This window comes from Ranitomeya variabilis, chromosome 6 (genome assembly GCF_051348905.1).
Source record: "Ranitomeya variabilis isolate aRanVar5 chromosome 6, aRanVar5.hap1, whole genome shotgun sequence".
Taxonomy (NCBI): Eukaryota; Metazoa; Chordata; class Amphibia; order Anura; family Dendrobatidae; genus Ranitomeya; species Ranitomeya variabilis.
The window spans coordinates 337,378,003-337,401,392 of NC_135237.1; the positions used below are offsets into that span (position 1 = coordinate 337,378,003).

Consider the following 23,390-nt stretch of genomic DNA (forward strand, 5'->3'; position numbering starts at 1 on the left):
AAGACAGTTCAACCTAAAGTTACCATTATCATAAATTATAACGTGGCACAAAAAAATAATCTCAAAATCACTGGGATTTGTTGTAGCGTTCCAGAGTTATTACCACATAAAGTGACATTGGTCACATTTATAAAATTTGGCCCTCGGTCACTAAGGGGGTTAAGATTAGTAATGGGTAGGTGTTTTAGAGACTCCTCTACATTACTAAGCCGCGGCTGTGTTGGGCTCTTCATGCATGTGCTGTGACAGTCACACAGCCACAACACATGAAGCTGCGGCGCCGATCAGCTGGCACGCTCCATGTATCTGGGTTCCCTCTGCACCTTATTCAGTAAGCGCTATAGCTACCCAAATAAGCGAGGACCCGAAGAAATTCGCTCAACTCTAGTCGCCAGACAATACAAAGGTGTCATCAACCCCATAAATATTACCCCCACTTGCCACAGCCACAGGGCAAGTGGGAAGAGCTGGGCAAAGCGCCAGAATTGGCACATCTAATAGATGTGCCTTTTCTGGGGGACTGAAGGGTGCTATTTTTTAGGCTGGGGGGGCCAATATCCATGGTCCCTTACCAGCCTGAGAATACCAGCCCCCAGCTGTCTGCTTTAGCTTGGCTGTTTGTGAAAAATGGAGGGGACCGCACACTTTTTTTTAAAAATTTCAATAATTAAAAAAAAAAAGTGTTGGGGAGCACTCTGTTTTTGATAACCAGCCTTGCTAAAGCTGGCAACTGAGGGTTGCAGCCCACAGCTGTCAGTTTTGCCTGGGTGGGTATAAAAAATGCATGGGAACCCACGCCGGTATTTTTATTTATTTATAGCCCAGGCGGTGGCTGATGAATACTCTGGACTATGATTAAGAACCAGTCAGTTTGAAACTCGTAAGGCCATGAGTTTCCTGGGTTGCTTGTCTTTTTTCTAAACTAATGGTTTTATATACCATAATTTTAACCATGTTATATATTAAAGATTTTTGGTTTTAAATAATTATTCACCGATGGATCTGTTGCTGGATACCTTTCCCTCTTTGATATCTCATCAGCCGCTGCCTGCTCTCGCTTTTGTCAGCTGAACACAACTCAACATTGTCTTCTGCTAGGGCTGATAGCAGTGACAGCAGGGGAAAATGATAAGGGCTGTCTTCAGCACCTGGCGCCAGGGAACAGCGCAAAAACTACAGCTGTGTCTCAGGCGCCGGTATGCAAAAATGCACACGCTGTTCTCACAGCGCTGTGTCAGACAGGTTTGACAAGGGAAGCGTCGTACCAGGAGACTGTGTGCAGCTTTACCATAGTAACTGCAGACTTGCATGATGAAGATGCGAGCAGCATTTTGAACAGGTATTTTCAAGAAAAAACATCTTAACATTTTACATGAAGAGGACTTTCAATTTAGAATATTTTTCACTTCTGGGCAAAATTATGTTAAAAAAGTGTGTTGGTTCTCTAAGTAACTTATCTGCTGTGGAAGTTAGATTGGCATACAACAGTCCATGTAACTGCTTTTTCAGCATCCAAAAGTATGACTAAGAGAGATTGAGTTTATTTGCAATCAGGGTGGATTTGATTTAAATTAACTGATTTAAATCACGATTTAAATCACAATTTAAATCACTAGTCAGTAAGGCTTGATTTAAATCAGTGATTTAAATCAAAGTTTCTACCTAAACTAGTTCTTGCTACTTTAACATGCAAGTAGATGAAGATTTTTAGAATAACTTTTTATATTACTTTTTTCTCCCCAGTTTAATGGGTTAATCATTCATATTTGGACACCACTGTTCTGTTGTACTTAGGAAGGAAAAAAATAATCCTGACCTTAATAACAATTTAAATAGATTTATTCAACTGAAACAATAACAACATTACAGCATAAGTTATTTGCTTAAACAAACATCCATGCTGCAGTATTGTGCTCAAAGTTTCACTTTCATTTTCTTGTCTGCTTGCCCTTCCTCCTCCTCACACTTAGATTCACATTCTTCTTGTGTTGTGCAGATCTATTCCACTCCAAACAATCAGAAACATATTGTCTAACTTCTTGGACTTGGCACTGAAGGGGTTGATTCTGTATTCATAGGTTTGTAGAACAATAGGATTAAGGTCTTTTTCTCAACTCTGTTCATGTTGTAACATTTTTGCCGTGAAGAAGAGGCTGGGACCTCTGCGGAGTCAAATTCAGTTTTGAGAACTGCGTAAGTAAAGCGAGCGTCTGTGATAATATAGGAGAGAAACTGCCCACTAATCCTACAGAAACCTCTGGAAGAGCATGGCATTGTGAATGTTACACATATACAGCCTTTATTCTACTGAGTTAAACAACTCAGCTTTATCTCATGATGGAAGAACCTTTGGATGGTAAAATATTTTCCTCAAAAAGCAGTTTATTGAAAAAAATCCGATTTAATAAAAAAAATCCGATTTTTTTGATTTTTTTTTAAAAAAACATTGATTTTTATCCACCCTGTTTGCAATCAAACCAGACATTTCAGGTTTAACTAGATCTCAAAATAAAACACAGTTACAAAAAATTATGTATTCATCATGCATGTAATCATAAGACAAGGTAATTTGTACATCCACGCTGTCGCATGATTCACCACAAGGTTAGTAATTCAGTTGGAGAACTTTGGACTGTGTAGTGCTTTTGTATCTCCTTACCTGTCACATTGAAGTTTGGTGCTACAGTGCTATCCGCCAAAGTAAACCATATAAGACCAGCGCTCATGCACAAAGCTGCAGTCACATCCACAGCATTATAACGCTTCCCTAGAGACAAAAAGAAAATAAATTATGTCCACACAGAATCCTATATTAGCAGTATTAAGGGACAAAAGGCAAGAAGAAAATATGTTGAATTGGGCAGAATATCTTAACAATTCCAGTGTGGTTTCAGAGTTCACAATGGAAACCACAATTCTCTGTTACTACCTTTGTGGTGCCAAGGCCAGACAGACTATTGATTTTTGAAGAGATCAGTTTTGTTATGCCAAGGTGTCAGTCATTATACAGCAAATATGCACTAATGTCCAATAAAAGTAAAATGTAAAATGAATAACTCATTGTCTAGTTACAATAGCTTCTACCATAGGGCAGGCAGTGATTACTTGAGGTTGATGTTTTCTAAGCAAAAACAGTGGAAAAGAAAAAGGATCTGACTTGCTTTGACAAAGAACTTATCGTGATGGCTAGATCATTCAGTCAGTGCATCTCTAGAATGTCAGGTCTATCAAAAGTGGTCCAAAGAAGGAAAACTGGTGAACCAGTGACAGGGTCACAGGCGCGCAAGGCTCACTGACTCACTGATACACACGTGGAGAGACGGCTAGTCAGTCTGGCCGTAGCGCACAGAAATGCTACTGTAGTGCTGAAAAAGTTACTGCTGGTTCGGAAACAAAGGTGTCATAACTCACAGTCCATAGCAGCATGCTGGTGTGGGCAGCATTGTTACAGACTGGTCAGAATGTCTTTGTCGATCCATGTCCAATCGCTAAAAGCATCCACAATGGACATTACACTAGATCATGGAGCAATCAAAGAAGATGGCCTGTTCGGACTAAGTTCTCTTGCATAATGCGGGTGGCTGTGTATGGCCACAACTTACTTTTGAATGACAGCAGCCATTGTACCATACAATGTACTTAAAAGGAGTATTCCCATCTCTAAGATCCTATCCAAATATGTAGTAGGTGTAATAATAATAATAATAATAATAATAATATTATTAGCAAATACCTTCAATTAGAAATATAGTATAGTTTATCTGATTTGCTAGGTCTCTTTCTTCATGTACAGGCATTGCAGGACCTTAGTTATCCATGGTTATGTCCACTGCTGAAGTAACAGTTGGTTAGGTAGTTGCTAGTGGACATAACCATGGATACCTAAGGTCCTGCAATGCCTGCACATGAAGATATAGCAAATGAGAAAAACTGTACTACATTTCTAATTGGTGGGATTTGCCAATATGATTATTATTACACTTACTACATATTGGGATAGGATCTTGGATGGGAACAGCACTTTAAGGGAAATAAAAACTCCAAATGGGATTACATAGTGAAAACAAATGCAATTCCACCATTATTTTGGGGGTTTTGTTTCTAGAGCATTTACTACATGGCAAGAATGACATGGAAACATGATTCTACACGTTAGCATGAAAACAGATATCAAACTTGCATAGATTTTTTTCTTTCAAGTGGTAGGAAAACAATGTGTAAAATAAGAAGGGAGAAAAAATAGTTGTGTGTCACCAGTATCAAAAACCTGTAACACTTATTTTTTCTATCAGCAGAGCTGTGTGATGACTTGTTTTTTGCGTGGCAAGTTGACTGTTTTAGAAATATCAATTGGGATACATATAACTTTTGTTATTTTTCACTGGATATTTACTTTTATATGGAGGGGTCGTAACCAAAATACCCCCCACAATTCTGACATTTTGATTTTTCTCTTTACCATATGGGTTAATTCATTTTATATTTTGATATTCCTATAAGGCAGGGGTGCGGAATCTTTTTTTTCTGCCAAGGGCCATTTGGATATTTCATTCTTCGGGAGCCGTACAAACTCCGCCCACAAAGTACATCCTGACTGGCAGTGGTTTCAGGACGTAATCTTTCATTGCATGCCCTTCAGTGTTCAGTAGTGAACACTGCGTGTGTGTGCTAACAGAGCAACAAGAAATTAATGATCTGGTTGTAATCAAAATACACCTCCCTGCCCAAGAATGCGGTCCATGAGAATCTGCCTGGGGGCCTGATAGAATGTCATCGAGGGCCGCAAATGGCCCGGGGTCCTGAGGTTTCCCACCAATGCTCTAAGGGAACCAGAACCCAATAATTGTCTGATTGTATATTCCTGTATTACTGCAGTACCACCGTCCTTAGTGCAAAACAAAATATCCTATAAAGTGCAACCTGTGGCTGAGCTTTACGAAGTACCAAGATGGCAGCTGCGGAAGTCATGGTAAGCCATCGGTGCCTCGTGATTGCGGTGCAGGGGTGGTGGTCAACAGCTCCAGTTAAATGCTGCTGTCAATTGAGGTATTTAAATGGTTAACAACAGCAATCGGAGTTCTGCATCGGCCACTGCTGTGAGACCAGATACCAGCTATGTAACATAGCTGTAATCTATCATAAGTGGAGGTAGCCCCACTGCAAATCCTGCTGAGAAACAGTATGAGGAACATGTCAAAGAGATCACGGTGCCTCCAAATTTCCAAGATCTCAATGTAATAACACATTTGAGTTATGTGCCAGGAAAAAAAAAATATCAAATTCATGGCTAAACATTGCAAATTCTAGGACTAAAATTATCTGCTTCTAATGTCTTGGTGCGATATCATAGGACACCTTCAATGTCCGAAAAGCAGAAGTGTGCATGCGTCGCACATGTATTTCCGGCTCATGTACTGGAATTACTTCCATGTACCGGAAATACATTTGCCGATGCAATACGCAGTTCTGTTTTTCAACGTTGACCGCAGTTGGGCAAAGCATACTGCACAGGACGCAATATTTCTGAGCCGTCGCGAGATGTTGCACAGCAATGTGGATGACTCAGAAGACGTTATCCACATCAATTAAAGAAGAAGGATGGCGAGCAGCAGCCGGGGGAAGGGATGGAGACCCGAAGCCATGCCCATCAGACCGGACCTAGAAAATTACCATACAGCGGGAGTCAGGGGGTTATATAAGGATTCAGGGAATGCAGCGCAGACACTGAATAAGGTGATATTTTTAGCTGCTGTATCACAAAACTGGTGACAGGTTCCCTTTAAGGACCGAGCAACTTAGTATGTTAATGACTGGGCCTCATTTTTTAAAATCTGACCAGTGTCACTTTATGAGAACTCTGGAACTCTACCATGTATCCCAGTGATTCGGAGACTTGTTTTTTCTTGACAAGTTGCATTTCATGTAAGTGGTAAATTTTGAACGATTTGATTTTTTGGTTTATTTATAAAATATCAAAAATTTGACCAAATTAAAAAAAAAAATAGAAAATGTAACAAATTTCAAACTTAATTCTTAAGCCCTTAAATCAGGATTGTTATACCACACAAAATATGCAGAAAAAGAGAAATGAACGGCACGGCTGCACAGCTCCGAGGTCACGAGGCTTATTAAAACTCCAGGGACACGGGTGCCAATCAGAAAAATAAAGCATATGTCCAACTTCACCATACACAAAAAGAGAGCATGGCACTCACCGTCCCAAACAAATGTCCTTTTATTATGCATACATGTAAAACAAAGGAAGGGAGGCTTTCAAGTGGAAAACGCACTGGACGACGGCTGTTTCGCGCTGACTTGTGCTTTTACGTACCCGTATATACTACACAAAATAGTTAACATTTCCCATATGTCTAATTTACTCCTGCATCATTTTTTAAACAATTTTTTTGTTAGGAAATTAAAAGGGTTAAAAGTTTATCAGCAATTTTCCATTTCTCCATAAAAATTTACAAAGCCATTTTTGGGCACCACAGCACATTTGAAGTGACTTTGAGCGGCCTATGTGACAGAAAATGCCCCAAAGTGACACCATCTTAAAAACTGCACTCCTCAAGGTGCTCAAAACCACATTCAAGATGTTTATTAACCCTTCAGGTGCTTCACAGGAATTAAAACAATGTGGAAGTAAGATATGAAAAGGTTTGTGGAAACCACCACAAGTGACCTCATTTTGGAAACTACACTCCTAAAGGAATTTATCTAGAGGTGTGGTCAGCATCTTGAACCTACAGGTGCTGCATGGAATTTTAAAACCTGACCATGAAAATTAAAAACTGCGTTTTTTCCCCTAAAGTTTTGTTTTAGACCCAAATTTTTCATTTTCACAAAGATAACGGGAAAATGGACCACATATTTTGTTGAGCACATACCCCAAATGTGCTCAAAAACTCTTGTTTGGGCAAATGGCAGGGCAGGAGCGCTATTTGATTTTTGTAGTGCAAAAGGGGCTGGAATTGACTGTGGACGCCACATCGCATTTATTTCAAATAAAATGTTATAGCCCCAAGTTATTAATTATCAAAAGGGATAATAGGAGAAAATGGACAAAAAAAAAATTGTTATGCAACGTCTCCTGAGTACAGCAATACACCATATGTGGTCAAAAACTACTTTTAAAGTAAAGTGCAAAGCTCAGAAGGGAAGGAGCCCAATACCAGAGTGCAGATTTGAAGATATAGATAATATATATATATATATATATATATATATATATATATATATATATAGATATATATATATATATATATATATATATATATATATATATATAATCTATCCCCTCTCTGACCTTAGACGTACTATCCCGTCGAGGTGACCTGGGCCTATCTGACCCTCGACGGTATGGTACGTCATAGCGATCGGCCGCGCTCACGGGGGGAGCGCGGCCGATCGCAGCCGGGTGTCAGCTGACTATTGCAGCTGACATCCGGCACTATGTACCAGGAGCGGTCACGGACCGCCCCCGGCACATTAACAAACATGATCGCAGTGTTCCGGCGGTATAGGGAAGCATCGCGCAGGGAGGGGGCTCCCTGCGTGCTTCCCTGAGACCCCCGGAGCAACACGATGTGATCGCGTTGCTCCGAGGGTCTCTTACCTACTCCTCCCTGCAGCAGGCACGGATCCAAAATGGCCACCGCATCCGGGTCCTGCAGGGAGGTGGCTTCACAGCGCCTGCTCAGAGCAGGCGCCGGGAAGCCTGGAGGAGCTGTGCAAACTGTCAGATCAGCGATCTTACACTATAACATGATGCCCCCCCCTGGGACAATGTTATAGTGTAAAAAAAAAAATATTCACATGTGCAGAAAAAAAAAAATAATAAAATAAAAAAAAAAAAATTATATATATATATATATATATATATATATATATATATATATATATATATATATATATATATATATATATATATATATATATATATATATATATATATATATATTTTTTTTTTTTTTTTCCTATAAATACATTTCCTTATCTAAATAAAAAAAAAATAAAAGTACACATATTTAGTATCGCCGCTTAAGTAGCGACCCGACCCATAAAACTGTCCCACTAGTTAACCCCTTCAGTGAACGTTGTAAAAAAAAAAAAAAAAAAAAAAAGGCAAAAAACAACGCTTTATTATCATACCGCCAAACAAAAAGTGGAATAACACGCGATCAAAAAGACGTCTATAAATAACCATGGTACCGCTGAAAACGTCATCTTGTCCCACACAAAATGAGCCACCATACAGCGTCATCAAAGAAAAAATAAAAAAGTTATAGTCCTCAGAATAGAGCGATGCAAAAATAATTATTTTTTCTATAAAATAGTTTTCATCGTATAAAAGCACCAAAACATAAAAAAATGATATAAATGAGGTATCGCTGTAATCATACTGACCCGAAGAACATAACTGCTTTATCCATTTTTCCAAACGTGGAACGGTATAAACGCCTCCCCCCCCAAAGAAATTCATGAATAGCTGGTTTTTGGTCATTCTGCCTCACAAAAATCGGAATAAAAACGATCAAAAAATGTCACGTGCCCGAAAATGTAACTAATAAAAACGTCAGCTCGTCCCGCAAAAAACAAGACCTCGCATGACTCTGTGGACCAAAATATGGAAAAATTATAGCTCTCAAAATGTGGTAACACAAAAAATATTTTTTGCAATAAAAAGCATCTTTTCTTTTCCAATTTCTTCTCTTACCCTTGGGAAAATAAATAATTGGGGGCGAAAAGATCATTTTTTGTGAAAAAATATGATTTTTTATTTTTACGGCTCTGCATTATAAACTTCTGTGAATCACTTAATGGGTCAAAGTGCTCACCACACATCTAGATAAGTTCCTTAGGGGGTCTACTTTCCAAAATGGTGTCACTTGTGGGGGGTTTCAATGTTTAGGCACATCAGGGGCTCTGCAAACGCAACATGGCGTCCCATCTCAATTCCAGTCAATTTTGCATTGAAAAGTCAAATGGCGCTCCTTCGCTTCCGAGCTCTGCCATGCGCCCAAACAGTGGTATACCCCCACATATGGGGTATCAGCGTACTCAGGACAAATTGTACAACAACTTTTGGGGTCTATTTTCTCCTGTTACCCTTGGTAAAATAAAACAAATTGGAGCTGAAGTTAATTTTTTGTGAAAAAAAGTTAAATGTTCATTTTTATTTAAACATTCCAAAAATTGCTGTGAAACACCTGAAGGGTTAATAAACTTCTTGAATGTGGTTTTGAGCACCTTGAGGGTTGCAGTTTTTAGAATGGTGTCACACTTGGTTATTTTCTATCATATAGACCCCTCAAAATGACTTCAAATGTGATGTGGTCCCTAAAAAAAAAAAATGGTGTAAAAATGAGAAATTGCTGGTCAACTTTTAACCCTTGTAACTCCCTAACAAAAAAAAAATTTGGTTCCAAAATAGTGCTGATGTAAAGTAGACATGTGGGAAATGTTACTTATTAAGTATTTGTGTGACATATCTGTGATTTAATTGCATGAAAATTCAAAGTTGGAAAATTGCAAAATTTTCGCCAAATTTCCATTTTTTTCACAAACGCAGGTAATATCAAAGAAATGTTATCACTATCATGAAGTACAATATGTCACAAGAAAACAATGTCAGAATCACCGGGATCCATTGAAGCGTTCCAGAGTTACAACCTCAAAGGGACAGTGGTCAGAATTGTAAAAATTGGCCTGGTCATTAACGTGCAAACCACCCTTGGGGGTAGAGGGGATATAAATATATACACACACACACACACACACACACACACGTGTGTATATATGAAAAACTTTCCCAAACCACCCTCCATGGAAAAAAAAAAAAAAAGCATGACATACTTGCATCTGTAAAAAGTCTGATTAAAACGTAAAAAAACCCAAAACCATAAAAGTCATAACAATAAAGAACTGAAACACCAGAATTGCTTTAGTTCAGTTGCCACAACTCTGGCACAAAATGAAATAAAAAGCCATCAAAACATTTTGGGGTGCATATAACACTATAGATGAAAATTTCAGCTCGCCATGTAAAAAACAAATTATCACACAGCTCCATGAACAGAAATATTAAAACCTTATGTCTCTCCGAATACGGCTACCACATTTTGAATTTACTTAATTTTTTTTTTTTTTTTTACAAATTTCTGATTTTTTCCCAACATTTTAAATAAATAAAAAAAAACAACTTTACACATTTGATATCGCTATAATTGCACTGACCTGTAGAATCATATTGAAAAGTAATTTGGCCATATGATGAACACCTAAAAACAAAACACTAAAGAGTGGCGAGATTGTGTTTTTTTGGTCATTTCACTGCACTTGGATTTTTCCCCCCATTTTTCAGTATATCGTACGGTAAAATGAATTATGTCATTCAAAATTACAACTCGTCCTGCATAAAAGCAAACCCTTACACAGCCATGCTGATGGAAAAATAAAACGTTATGCCCCTTGGAAGAAGGCGAAGAAAAGTGCATAAACGGAAAATCGCCTGATCATAAAGGGGTTAATGATCAATTTAGACTTATTTACATGCATTTGTATTATAACACAATTCATATTGTTAATTGGAAGTCATTTTCTGATAATCAGAGTATTATTATTCACTGGACAAAGCAATAGAAGTGATACAAATATCCTATATTCTATTGGCAAAATAAAGGCATGCAAAAGACTCTGTTCTCCTAACCGATGGTTTATTTTGTACATACAAAAAGAGAAATTCCTACCTTGAATAAATACACCTCCAATCATGACAGGGATCAGCTTACAGCATTTAAAAATGACCTGAGTAGGATAATTCAGATACCCCAGAGAAGTGTTTGAAAGGCCCATGGTGCCCACTGTCAGGAAAGCTATGATCATGTAGGTTTTTGCAGGAATTCTGAAAAAGATAAACAATATAGCGCATATCCTTAAAACCCACAGACATAAATTGATAAAATGGCATTTATCTCCCACCTCTTCAAGACTAAGGCTATGTTCACACTTTGTGTTTTTGCAGCGTTTTCTATGCAAATTTAAACTTTATAGCACCAGCAAGGGCTATGAGATTTCAGAAATCTCATGCACATACGGTAATTTTTTTTTTTCCTGGCCGATTTGGAAAACTGCTACGTTTTTGAAAACTGCAGCATGTCACTTCTTTCAGCATTTTTTCAGCATATCTGCAGTGTTTTTTCACCCAAAGGAATCAATGGGCAAGTGCACAAATGCAGCAAAAAAACGCAGGTATCAGTTTTTCCTGTTTTGGTGTAAAAACCTAAGGAAGTTACGGTAAATCAGGCTTTTTTTGGCCACTAAACTTTTTCAACATGCAATGGACAACAAAAACGCAGCAAACAAACAAACAATGTGTGAACATGAAACACCGTGTCTGCGAATTGAGATACTGATTTGGCTCTTATCCTAAGTCATATTGCACGACTCGTTAAAGGGTTTATTGTGACTTGTAGGATCGCTACTTCCAACAGGTGGTGCTATAGAGTTTAAGTCCTCTTTTGTCTCTGAGGAGGCAATTTGCATATTTATGGGGCAGTGTAATGATACTTTTATTTATTTATTTATTTTTTATTTATTTATTTTTTTAAGGGTACCATGTCAGGAAGCGCTGCTGAAGATGAAGAGGGAAGTCTGCAGAGAAAGGCTTTGGGCAAGAAATCTCATCAAGGTATCCGTGTTACATCTAGACAAAAAGGGATGCAAATAAGTGCTGTGGTTCCTGTATGGTCCACATTCTGATGATGACTGCTTAACACCTGCCAGTATCTCAATACCATTGTTAACATACTGGGGGCTGTAGTTTTATGCGATACAATTGTACATGGGTCTGACCTGACATTGCAATTGATCGCTGTACTAAGCATGGCGATTTATTCATGTACCGACGGTGGTTCTGGCGCTGCAATCATGTGTGGATGGCGGTCCTAAAACTGTACACGTAGCAATCCAAAACGAGCTTCATGCCTATGTTAAAGAGGTTGTCCACTACTTTTACATTGATGGCCTATTGTTAGGCTAGGTCATCAATGTGTGATCAGCCAGGGTCCGACACTTGGCACCCCCGCCGATCAAATGCTATCGGTGTCGGAGGCCGCTGACTGGAAGTACTCACTTGTGGAGCTGCCGCAGGGTACTGCATATCCGCCACTTATTGATTTGAATAGGTGGTGATGGCCGGTACTAAGCCACAAAAAGTAAGCGGAGCAGCTTGGCGAGTGGGTACTTCCGGCTGGCGGCCGCCGACACTGATAACAGCTGATCAGCAGGGAGCCAGGTGTTGGATCCCAGCCGATCAGACATGATGACTTATTTGAAGGATAGGTCATCAATGTAAAAGTAGTCGCCAACCTCTTTATGACTTAAAATCCTTAAAACTTGTATTTTAGAGATTATGAAGAGGATTTGGCGAGATTCTGTTCAGTTTCTACTCCAATAACTCACAGTAATTTAACATATGTCCACGCTTACTTTTTGGAGCAGAAACTGAGCAGAATCTCTCCAAATCTTCCTCAAATACTCAAAACTTCGTTCTCGGGAAGTACTAATGTACTGATGGTGATTCTGGAGATGTATTTATGCAAGTATCCATCTCAATTTTTGGCGGCCCTTGGGATTGGTTCTGTATGGCATTGTGGCCTTTGGGACAAAAAAATGTACTCCTGAGGTAGACAGAGGAATGGACATATTGATAGTCAAGGATATGTGTACACGGTCTCTTTTAAGTGAATTAAGTGGATTTCTTAGGTGGATTATAAGACGGAGTCTCTCTCCCCCTCCCCCCCCCCAAAAAAAAAAAAAAAAAAAGAAAAAGTGGGGGGAAAATGAGGGTGCATCTAATAATGCAGATATACCTTACCAGCAGTGGTGGAGCAGGGTCCTAGGGTCGCTGCTGGAGGAAGCAAGAGTGGAGCGTTGTTGTAGGCCGCAGGCTGGGATGAGGGGGTGTTCGGAGCTGCGGGGGCTCTGCTTACATTTTGTGAAATCCCAGTGCCCCCACACTTGTATGGTTTACTATGCGGTGGACTCCGGGAAAATGGCTGCCGGGGGCAGCGCATGCACAGATGGAAATCTCGGCACCAAGATCTCGGGAGATGAGATCTCAGCGCTGCTCTCGAGATCTCCATCTGCGCATGCGCCGTCCCCAGCAGCCATTTTCCCGAGTCCACCGCATAGTAAACCATGTAAGTGCGGGGGCACTGGGCTTACACAAAATGTCGGTAGAGCCCCAGCAGCGCCGAACGCCTGCAGCGGTGCGAGGCGCATCTGAACACCCCCTCATCCCAGCCTGCGGCAATGCTCCACTCTTGCCTCCTCCAGCAGCGACCCTGTGACCTCGCTTCACCGCAACCACCATCCTCGGTATGCAATTAAACGCATGGATTATAAGAAGCACCAGCATTTTATTAAAAATTTTTCTCCTCAAAATTTGGGGTGTGTCTTATAATCCGCAAAATATGGTATTTTAATCGCTTCAGGCTTTGAAAGCCAGTACACACCTAAACCTCTTGACCACCGATAAGCCTTTTAACGGCGGCAGTTAAGTGTACTTATTCCCCATCGCTGCTTTTTAACATTACCCTAGATATTAGTATTATGAAACACTGAACCCTCATGAGTTACATCATCCGATCCAAGCACTTGCATTAGAGCAGCAAACAAGCTGTGTTTATGTATATTTATGCATTTACGTCTCTGCGTAGAGCTAGATGTCTGAGCGATGACATTTACATCATTTTTTTTTTATCTCATTTTAAACACTCTTCTAAACCATAGTGCAATGTATCAATGAGGTAAAAACATATTAGAACTGCAGAATAATATAAATATATATTTGTACTGACCTTCTGCGTTTATCTTGCGTCAGTTGAAGTTCTACTAATCCGAACATAGAGTAAAACCCAAATTGTACTAATGTCAAGTACCAACCAAAGGGTTTAAAACCTTCAACGGAGAATATCAGCTCCTGTAGAAGAACCATCATCCAGTTAGTGTTAAACGACCTAATGAATTATGCTGAAAGGGGAAACATATAAACGATAAGTATATATCTGCTTGTGCCGTATATATACACTTATCTAGCAATTAAAGGAGTTACACAGAGGGAGAAAAAACATCACAACATTTTTACTTTCCAGGTCTAGTGTAAAACCAGGTCCACTTACTTACAGCAGGTGCCCACCTCTAACCTGACCAGTGTTCATATGAAGTTGGTATATTACTGTGCACTTGGCAAGTATAAAGTGGTACAACAATCTAATACTTATAAATACATTGCACTGTGTGTACATTCCTCAAAGGAAGTATTACCTGTGCGTGATTGTGCATATGTGGCACCCCAGGAGTTCAGGTACCACAGTGGTATTGCCTTCCTCTCGGGGAGAGTGATGCCATGCCTGGAAACCAGGAGGATCCCTTTGACAGGTAATCTGTACATGCAATGCTTTCTGACTCCAGGCCAGAAGGGGGAGCTCTGAACCCGGTTTCAGGGGAGCTTCCCTAGATATACATTCTGGTCTGGAGGAGGAGCAGACAAGGAACAGAGAAGGAGCACAGGAGAAGTCAGGAGCTAAAGGAGAACTACTATTGAATTCCCTCTAAGCTGAAGCGCAGAAATCGGGCACCGGGAGCCCAAGGCTGTGTGGAACTACATGTCCCACGGCAGAACTGGAGGGCAAGAAATTGAAAGTCACTTGCCCACATTACACCCTGGGGTAAAACAACATCCAGAGCCCGGAGTCACCGTGGATAGAGACCCCAAAGAAACGGCTCGCGTTGCCTTCTATGCAGGAACTGTCCCAGGACAGAGTAAAGGTACCGTTACACTAAACAACTTACCAACGATCACGACCAGCGATACGACCTGGCCGTGATCGTTGGTAAGTCGTTGTGTGGTCGCTGGGGAGCTGTCACACAGACAGCTCTCTCCAGCGACCAACGATCAGGGGAACGACTTCGGCATCGTTGAAACTGTCTTCAACGATGCCGAAGTCCCCCTGCAGCACCCGGGTAACCAGGGTAAACATCGGGTTACTAAGTGCAGGGCCGCGCTTAGTAACCCGATATTTACCCTGGTTACCATTGTAAAAGTAAAAAAAAAAAAAAAAAAAACACTACATACTCACATTCTGATGTCTGTCACGTCCCCCGCCGGCGTCCACAGGGTTAAAACTGCTTTCGGCAAGAGCGCTGCTAATATGCATGCGCCGCTGCCGAGAGCTTCCCTGCACTGAATGTGTCAGCGCCGGCAGTAACAGCGGTCACGTCACCGCTGTGCTCTACTTTACAGCTGGCGCTGACACAAAAGCAGTTTTAACCCTGTGGACGCGACAGTGACAGAATGTGAGTATGTACTGTTTTTTTTTTTACTTTTACAATGGTAACCAGGGTAAATATCGGGTTATTAAGCGCGGCCCTGTGCTTAGTAACCCGATATTTACCCTGGTTACAAGTGAACACATCGCTGGATCGGCGTCACACACACCCAAAAAAAGGTCCTGATCATTCCCATCGACCAACGATCTCCCAGCAGGGGCCTGATCATTGGTCGCTGTCACACATAAAGAGATCGTTAGCGGGATCATTGCTACGTCACCAAAAGCGTGACGTTGCAACGATATCGTTAACGATATCGTTATGTGTGACTCAGCCTTAAGAGAGGACCTTGACAGAAGCCACAGGCAGCAAGGGACTATTAATTAGCAGATAGTGGAAGGCTCTCAATCTGACCTGGCAAAGGGAATCCCACTCGTTTTCAGGGTGCCTGGACTCCAACACCTGTTGCTGGTACCCTGGACTGAGGCTGTCTACCATCAGTAAACCAGGTTAACAGACTGCAACCCTGTGTCCTCCGTTTATTTCTGGCACCATACCATCCTGGCCAAACACATCGGGAGCCCTGGGGACCCAGCTTCACCTGTGGGAAGCCATACCATCCCTGCTGCCATAACACCACCCCAGAGGACCCCTTTAAGCAGCTTCAGTCACCCCTGACCGAGTACCACAGGTGGAGTCACAAACTTTTATTATTTCACGAACCCCTTTAAAGACTGTCCCTTTTACTTGGGTGCCCAGGGCCATGGACCGGGTCACCGCCGCCGTGACACATCCCTTTAACCCCTTCCCGACATGTGACGGTATAGTACGTCACATGTCGGGACCCCCGCTTTGATGTGCGCTCCGGCGGTGAGCGCACATCAAAGTCGCGACATGTCAGCTGTTTTTTACAGCTGACATGTGCGCGCAATAGCGGCGGGTGAAATCGCGATCACCCGCCGCTATTAACTAGTTAAATGCCGCTGTCAAACGCAGACAGCGGCATTTAACTACCGCATCCGGCCGTGCGGCCGGATATGAGCGCATCGCCGACCCCCGTCACATGATCGGGGGTCGGCGATGTGTCAGGAAGGTAACCATAGAGGTCCTTGAGACCTCTATGGTTACTGATTGCCGGTGGCTGTGAGCGCCACCCTGTGGTCGGCGCTCACAGCACACCTGCAAATCTGCTGTGTAGCAGCGATCTTATGATCACTGCTGCATAGCAGAGCCGATCGGGCTGTGCCTGCTTCTAGCCTCCCATGGAGGCTATAGAAGCATGGCAAAAGTAAAAAAAAAAAGTTTTTAAAAATGTGAAAAAAATAAAAAAAATATAAAAGTTTAAATCACCCCCCTTTCGCCCCAATCAAAATAAATCAATAAAAAAACCCCCAACCTACACATATTTGGTATCGCCGCGTTCAGAATCGCCCGATCTATCAATAAAAAAAAAGCATTAACCTGATCGCTAAATGGCGTAATGAGAAAAAAATTCGAAACGCCAGATTTACGTTTTTTTGGTCGCCACGACATTGCATTAAAATGCAATAACGGGCGATCAAAAGAACGTATCTACACCAAAATGCTATCATTAAAAACGCCAGCTCGGCACGCAAAAAATAAGCCCTCACCTGACCCCAGATCACGAAAAATGGAGACGCTACGAGTATCGGAAAATGGCGCAATTTTGTTTTGTTTTGTTTTTTGCAAAGTTTGGAATTTTTTTTCACCACTTAGGTGAAAAATAACCTAGTCATGTTAGGTGTCTATAAACTCGTAGTGACCTGGAGAATCATAATGGCAGGTCAGTTTTAGCATTTAGTGAACCTAGCAAAATAGGCAAGCAAAAAACAAGTGTGGGATTGCACTTTTTTTGCAATTTCACTGCACTTGGAATTTTTTTCCCGTTTTCTAGTACACGACATGCTAAAACCAATGATGTCGTTCAAAAGTACAACTCGTCCCGCAAAAAATAAGCCCTCACATGGCCAAATTGACGGAAAAATAAAAAAGTTATGGCTCTGGGAAGGAGGGTAGCGAAAAACGAAAATGGAAAAACGGAAAAAGCTCCGGGGGTGAAGGGGTTAAGTACCGGACCCGGTACCATGTACCCCACAGCCCTGGCGGGCGTTCCACATACAGATGTGTCCATCACATGACTCCATCTTTAATGTAGTGCGTTAGGCCATATAACCATATATAATGGCCAAGTTGTGATCCATTTTTCCGTGTTCGTTTTTCGCTCCCCTCCTTCCCAGAGCCATAACTTTTTTATTTTTCCATCAATTTGGCCATGTGAGGGCTTATTTTTTTGCGGGACGAGTTGTACTTTTGAACGACATCATTAGTTATACCATGTCATGTACTAGAAAACGGGAAAAAAATTCCAAGTGCGGTGAAATTGCAAAAAAAGTGCAGTCCCACACTTGTTTTTTGTTTGGCTTTTTTGCTAGGTTCACTAAATGCTAAAACTGACCTGCCATTCTCTAGGTCAGTACGAGTTCACAGACACCTAACATGACTAGGTTATTTTTTTATCTAAGTGGTGAAAAAATAAGGATTTTTGTGTACTCACAGTAAAATCCTTTTCTCCGAGCCATTCATTGGGGGACACAGACCGTGGGTGTATGCTGCTGCCACTAGGAGGCTGACACTAAGTGATACAAAGAAAGTTAGCTCCTCCCCTGCAATATACACCCTCCTGCTGGCTCTCAGCTAACCAGTTCGGTGCAAAAGCAGTAGAGATCAATAACAACATATGAGCGTATAGCATGTCACATTATATATGAAAGTATAGCATGTCAAATTATAAAACAAGCACAAACTAATAATAGGGAGGGAGCTGTGTCCCCCAATGAATGGCTCGGAGAAAGGATTTTACGGTGAGTACACAAAAATCCTTATTTCTCCTTCGCCTCATTGGGGGACACAGACCGTGGGACGTCCCAAAGCAGTTCCTAGGTGGGGACATCGGATCAGGCTGTGTAACCGCTACTTATAAGTGCGCTACCGCGGCCTGCAGAGTCCGCCTGCCCAGACTCACATCTGTGGAAGTGTGGGAATTATAGTGCTTCAAGAATGCATGCGGACTGGAGGAATTCGCAAGCTTGCGGCCGTGCTTGCCGACGTCTGGTGCCTAGAGCCCTAGACAGGGAGATAGGCTGACATCTAGCACGGAAGGACTCCTGGATGGTGAAAAGAATCCACCAGGCTAACATGGCTGATGAAATGACTAAACCCTTCCTGTGATCGTCAGGAAGCCTTCTTACCATCGGGAAGCCCAAGTAAAGTGTCCAACCTTCGGAAGGACGCCGTCCTCGATACGTACCCACTCGGAGCACTCACTTCTTCCAGATTATGGAGAAACCATTCCGTTTTGTGGACTGGAGCCGAAAGAGATGAGAGAAGGACGATGCCCCTGTAACAGTGGGAATACAAAACCACCTTGGTAACGAGGGAAGGGGATGGCCTGAGGGCAACCTTGTCTTGATGGTAATAAGGAAAAAAAGTCTGAAAGAACAGAGCGGCGAGCTCTGAAGACTCATCAGGATGACAAGAACGCAGAGAAAAAAGGGGAGCGACCTTCCCTTATAGTAAAGTCTGTCTGGATCGAAAAATGAGTCTACTGTAAGATCCCCAGGATCATTAAGGTCCCACAGATCTAACGGTACGCGGTAGGGAAGAACTACAGGTGAAGACTCCCTGCGAGAAAGTCCATATTTGCAGTTTTGTCGCAATAAGACGGAAAAATACTAGTACTGCGAGAAAACCTGACATGGTCAGTGCGGGTCTCCCGGGATCACTGGGGCCCTTCCTGCTTCCAAAAAGATCTCAGAAGTAGTGGAAGAGGGGTTATGGAAATTGGTACCATGGAAGAACAGAGCATGCAGTGCGATGGTCTTGAATCTCGAGGCCAAACCATGAACTGGAGTACATTGGCGTTCAGTTTGGACGCCATCCGACCTACATCTGGAGTACTCCAGTGAAGGCAGATCTGATGGAAGACTTCTGAGTGAAGTTCCCACTCACTTGAGGAGAAACCCTGATGGCTGAATATGTCTGCCGCCCATGTTCTACTCCAGGGATATGTACTGCTGAGATCACCGAATGATAGATCTCGGCCCATGAGAGAGTGCGAGGTACCTCGGCCATGGCGCTTGACTGTGGGTACCTGCTAGATGGTTGACGTACGGCACAGCCGTGGCATTATCCAATTGAAGACAGATGGTTGACCCGCCTGAAGGCAGTGGACCTGTTGTAGGATTAGCCGTACCGTTCGGATCCCCAGAGCAATGATCGGGAGAAGAAGACTGGCATTGGTATTCCCTAATAACCATTGGACCAGGAGAAGGCTCTGGATGAGGAAGGAGCTCAGAGACTACCCTTTGAAAGCCTGATTGACTTGCTGAAAACAAGCGGAGCGAAAGAAACTGCTTCCATTGTCGTCTTTTTCCTCAGAACCCTCCTAGCGAATTGAATGAACCGAGGGAATGACTGATCAAGTGCATGAGCTCCCTGTTGAAGGGCCACGACCTTGACTCGAGAGAGAATTACCATCCTTCTTGTGCAGGATCATCCTCAAAAAGGATCTGCTGGGCTGGGAATGAGGAAAAACTTGTCTAAGTTTAGCTGCTAGCCCAAGTGAGAGGGTATTGCAAGTGATATAGATGACTCAGCGTAGTCCTGGAAGAGCGGCTAGAAAGTCGTCCAGATAGGGCAGGACGACCATGCTTCTAGGGTGCAAGAGGCACATGACAACCGCCATGACCCTTGCGACCACTCTGGTGCGGTAGCTAGGCCGAAGGAAAAGGTCGTGACTTGAAAATGCTGTTCGCGAATGGAAAGACGAAGGGATTATTGTAGAGGGGAAAAATAGCAATGTGAGGGTAAGAATCCCGAATGTCGATGGATGCCAGAAAGTCCACCTTTTTCTGCTGAAGTAATAGCTGAGCGGAGGAACTCCATCTGAAAAAGGAGGACCTTGTCAAAGGTTGTTAGAAGTTTGAGGTCCAGTAATGGTCTTACTTTTCATTCCCCCTTGTTGGAACCAAGATCCTCTAGATCTAGACTGTCCTGGACAACGCTTCCACTGCTGGTTGGGTCTGTAGAAAAGATATGATCCCTTGTTAGTCTCACACTCAGAAGATTTGATTGGCCAGCTGTACTGTCTTCGGGGAAAGGTTACTTGTGTGAATCGAAGTAGTTAAGGTCTCTGACCAGGAGACTATTGGTCAAGCAACCCATGTGGCGGCTAAGGAAGGGTAGAGCGCTGAACCCGAAGCCACAAGACGGAACGAACCAGATTTGCTATCCGACCGTCTGTGGTATTTTAATTGATGATAAATCGGGCAGGGATACTGGTAGGTATACCACAAGAAATTCTACCCGGTTAGTCTGCCAAGTGGCAAAATGCGGGGCTGCATCCAGCAGGTCAGGAAAAAAACATCTCTTGCCATCATCGTGCAGAGTAGAAAATTAGGAACCCTCGATCCACCATCCTCTTAAGAGGGACGTGGAGAGGAATCGTCCGCTTTCTTGCATCAGCCGCTAAATAGTGGCGATACAAAGGGGGGTGCTCGGACGCCAAAAAGGGGTGCCTCTGTACATCCACAGAGTTCAGGTCTCCGGGTGGACAGGGCAGGTTGTCTGGCGTTAGACCTGGATGCAGAAGAGGATACATGGAGGCAACACTGCATGTGCTCATCTGTTGATGGTGGGGGGGGGGAAATAGGTGCCCTTTAAACGACCCGTCGCCCTTAAAAATCAGACCAGGTATGGCATCCCACGTAGAGGCTTCTGTCCAGTGAATCGCTCGTCAATTTGTTGATGATATAAATAAGAGAGTCCCTCTTTTTCTGAAGCTCTGGCAATCCAAGGCAATATCCGATCCATATTCAGAGCGTTGTTCTCAACAAATCATAGGGGAGAGATCAGGAAATGAAACTTCCGTTTTCTAGACGCCTGTATGTTTTTCTAGAATACTTGCGGCCCCTGCTAGCCGACGGCTCCCATTGTAGGAGAGGGACCATGTATATCGGTCCTGCGAGCACTCCGAGCCACAGAGGGTTTATAGAGGGATTCAATCTCTTGGTCAGAGAAACCGTGGGTTGCGGTTAGTGACAAAGTCCACTGAGGGGGACTAGGTACTCTGGGATAAACTGGGATCAGCGGCGGAGGGCTCCAGAGGTCAGTTAGGGTGACCGGCTTCGGATTGATCATGTGCCCTTAAGACCAGTGAATACTGGTCATGCGCCTTTAAGACTAGGGACTACTGGTCGTGCGCCTTTAAGACCAGGGAATACTGGTCTTGTGCCTTTAGGAGGAGGGCATACTGTTCATGTGCCTTTAAGAACCAGGGCCTACTGGTCATGTGCCTTTAAGACCAGGGCATACTGTCCATGTGCGTAAGACCAGGGCATACTGGTCATGTGCCTTTAAGACCAGGACATACTGGTCATGTGCCTTTAAGACCAGGGCATACTGGCCATGTGCGTAAGACCAGGGCATACAGGTCACGTGCCTTTAAGACCAGGGCATGCTGGTCATGTGCCTTTAAGACCGGGGCACTTTTCAAGGATTACGCCAGAGGTGAAGCCCCTTGAGGGCAACTAGGTACTCTGGGAAGAGCCGGGATCGGCGGCGGCGGAGGGCTCCTGAGCTCATTTGAACTAAGTACTCTGGGAAAGGTGACCGGCTTCTGGCTGGTCATGACTTACAGAGCAGAGAATGCTGGTAATGTGCCCCTTTTAAACTAGGGAACCTTTAAGACCAGGGAATGCTGCTCATGTGTTTTTACAAAGCCAGGGAAAGCTGGACATGTACCTATAAGCCCAGCGACTACTGGGCATGCGTCTTTAAGACCAGGGAATGCGGTCATGTACCCTTAAGACCCGTGCCTTTAAGACCGGCAGCTTGCTGGACAATCAGAGATTGCAGGTCTTAAGTTTTAAAAATAGGGAACGCTAGTCCCTTTATGCTGCCGGGGTGCGTGCGGGGGAGGGGTGCGGAGGGAGGATTCTCCTTACCGAGATTCTGAGTCCCCCGTCTGGAATAGCGCTGTCTTCAGCGCTGAGTATCGCCGGTGCGATGCAGCAGCCACTTCCGGATGAGCTTGTGTCCGGAAATGGCAGGAGGATTAAGATGGCCGCCGAGAATAGAGTTCTCGTCCTGAATGAGAGGCGCCTGAAGCGCGGCCTAGCAGGGGGCTGACATCCGGGTTGCGGCCTACACAAACCCGAAGCCAGGGGCTAAATTTTTGAAGCCAGTCGGCGCCGAACGAGGGAAAAAACAGCCGGATGCGCAGAGCCCTCCAACCGCTCAAGTCCCGGCACTTACCCCATTATGCAGCTTTGTTCAGCAGGTCAGAGGGTAGGAAAAGATCCTGTGCTGTTGCTGCTGTTTGGACGGTGCAGGGACAAAGAAAAAACCCTCAATCCATCGTCCCTTTGGAGGTGGAGAGGAACCGTCCGCCTCCTTGTACCATCCGCTCTTAATAGTGGTGGTGCAGTGGGGGCTGCTCGGACGCCACGCTGGAAAGTACCTCTGAACAGCCGAGGGTATAACCTGGTGGGCAGGGCTGAATGTCCGGCAATAGGCCTGGCTGCAGAAGAGGATACTGGAGGTGACACTCCAGTGCTCGTCTGATAAGGGAGAGGGCAGATCGGTGCCCTTGAAGGGGCCCGTTGCCCGAAAAGGTCAGCTCAGGCAGTGGCTTCCCACGTCGCAGGAGAGGATACGGAGAGGTAAAACTCCCGTGCTCGCCTGTTGGTTCGGGAGATCGGAACATGAAAGAATCCGTCGCCCCATTCGTCCGTTGTAAAGGTAAAAAGAGTTTTGGGGTCTGAATAGCAGACCCGTCTGTGAGCCTCCTACGGACACTAAGCAAGAACTGGTTAGCTGAGAGCCAGCAGGAGGGTGTATACTGCAGGGGAGGAGATCACTTTCTTTGTATCACTTAGTGTCAGCCTCCTAGTGGCAGCAGCATACACCCACGATCTGTGTCCCCCAATGAGGCGAAGGAGAAAATTCCAACTTTGCTAAAAAAAAAAAAAAAA

The 23,390-nt window shown here is 43.4% G+C and overlaps 1 protein-coding gene across 3 annotated transcripts in view; it reads right to left on the reverse strand.

The window, feature by feature from the left end:
- SLC35B3 (solute carrier family 35 member B3) overlaps positions 1-23,390 on the reverse strand; it is a 157,402-nt gene that overhangs the window by 40,478 nt on the left and 93,534 nt on the right. For all 3 annotated transcript variants that reach the window (XM_077269841.1, XM_077269842.1, XM_077269839.1), the window contains exons 3-5: positions 13,866-13,987; positions 10,752-10,906; positions 2,660-2,767 (exon numbers count right to left, since the gene is read on the reverse strand). In XM_077269841.1, coding sequence (XP_077125956.1) covers positions 2,660-2,767; positions 10,752-10,906; positions 13,866-13,987 — 385 coding nt within the window. The remainder of the gene's footprint in view (positions 1-2,659; positions 2,768-10,751; positions 10,907-13,865; positions 13,988-23,390) is intronic.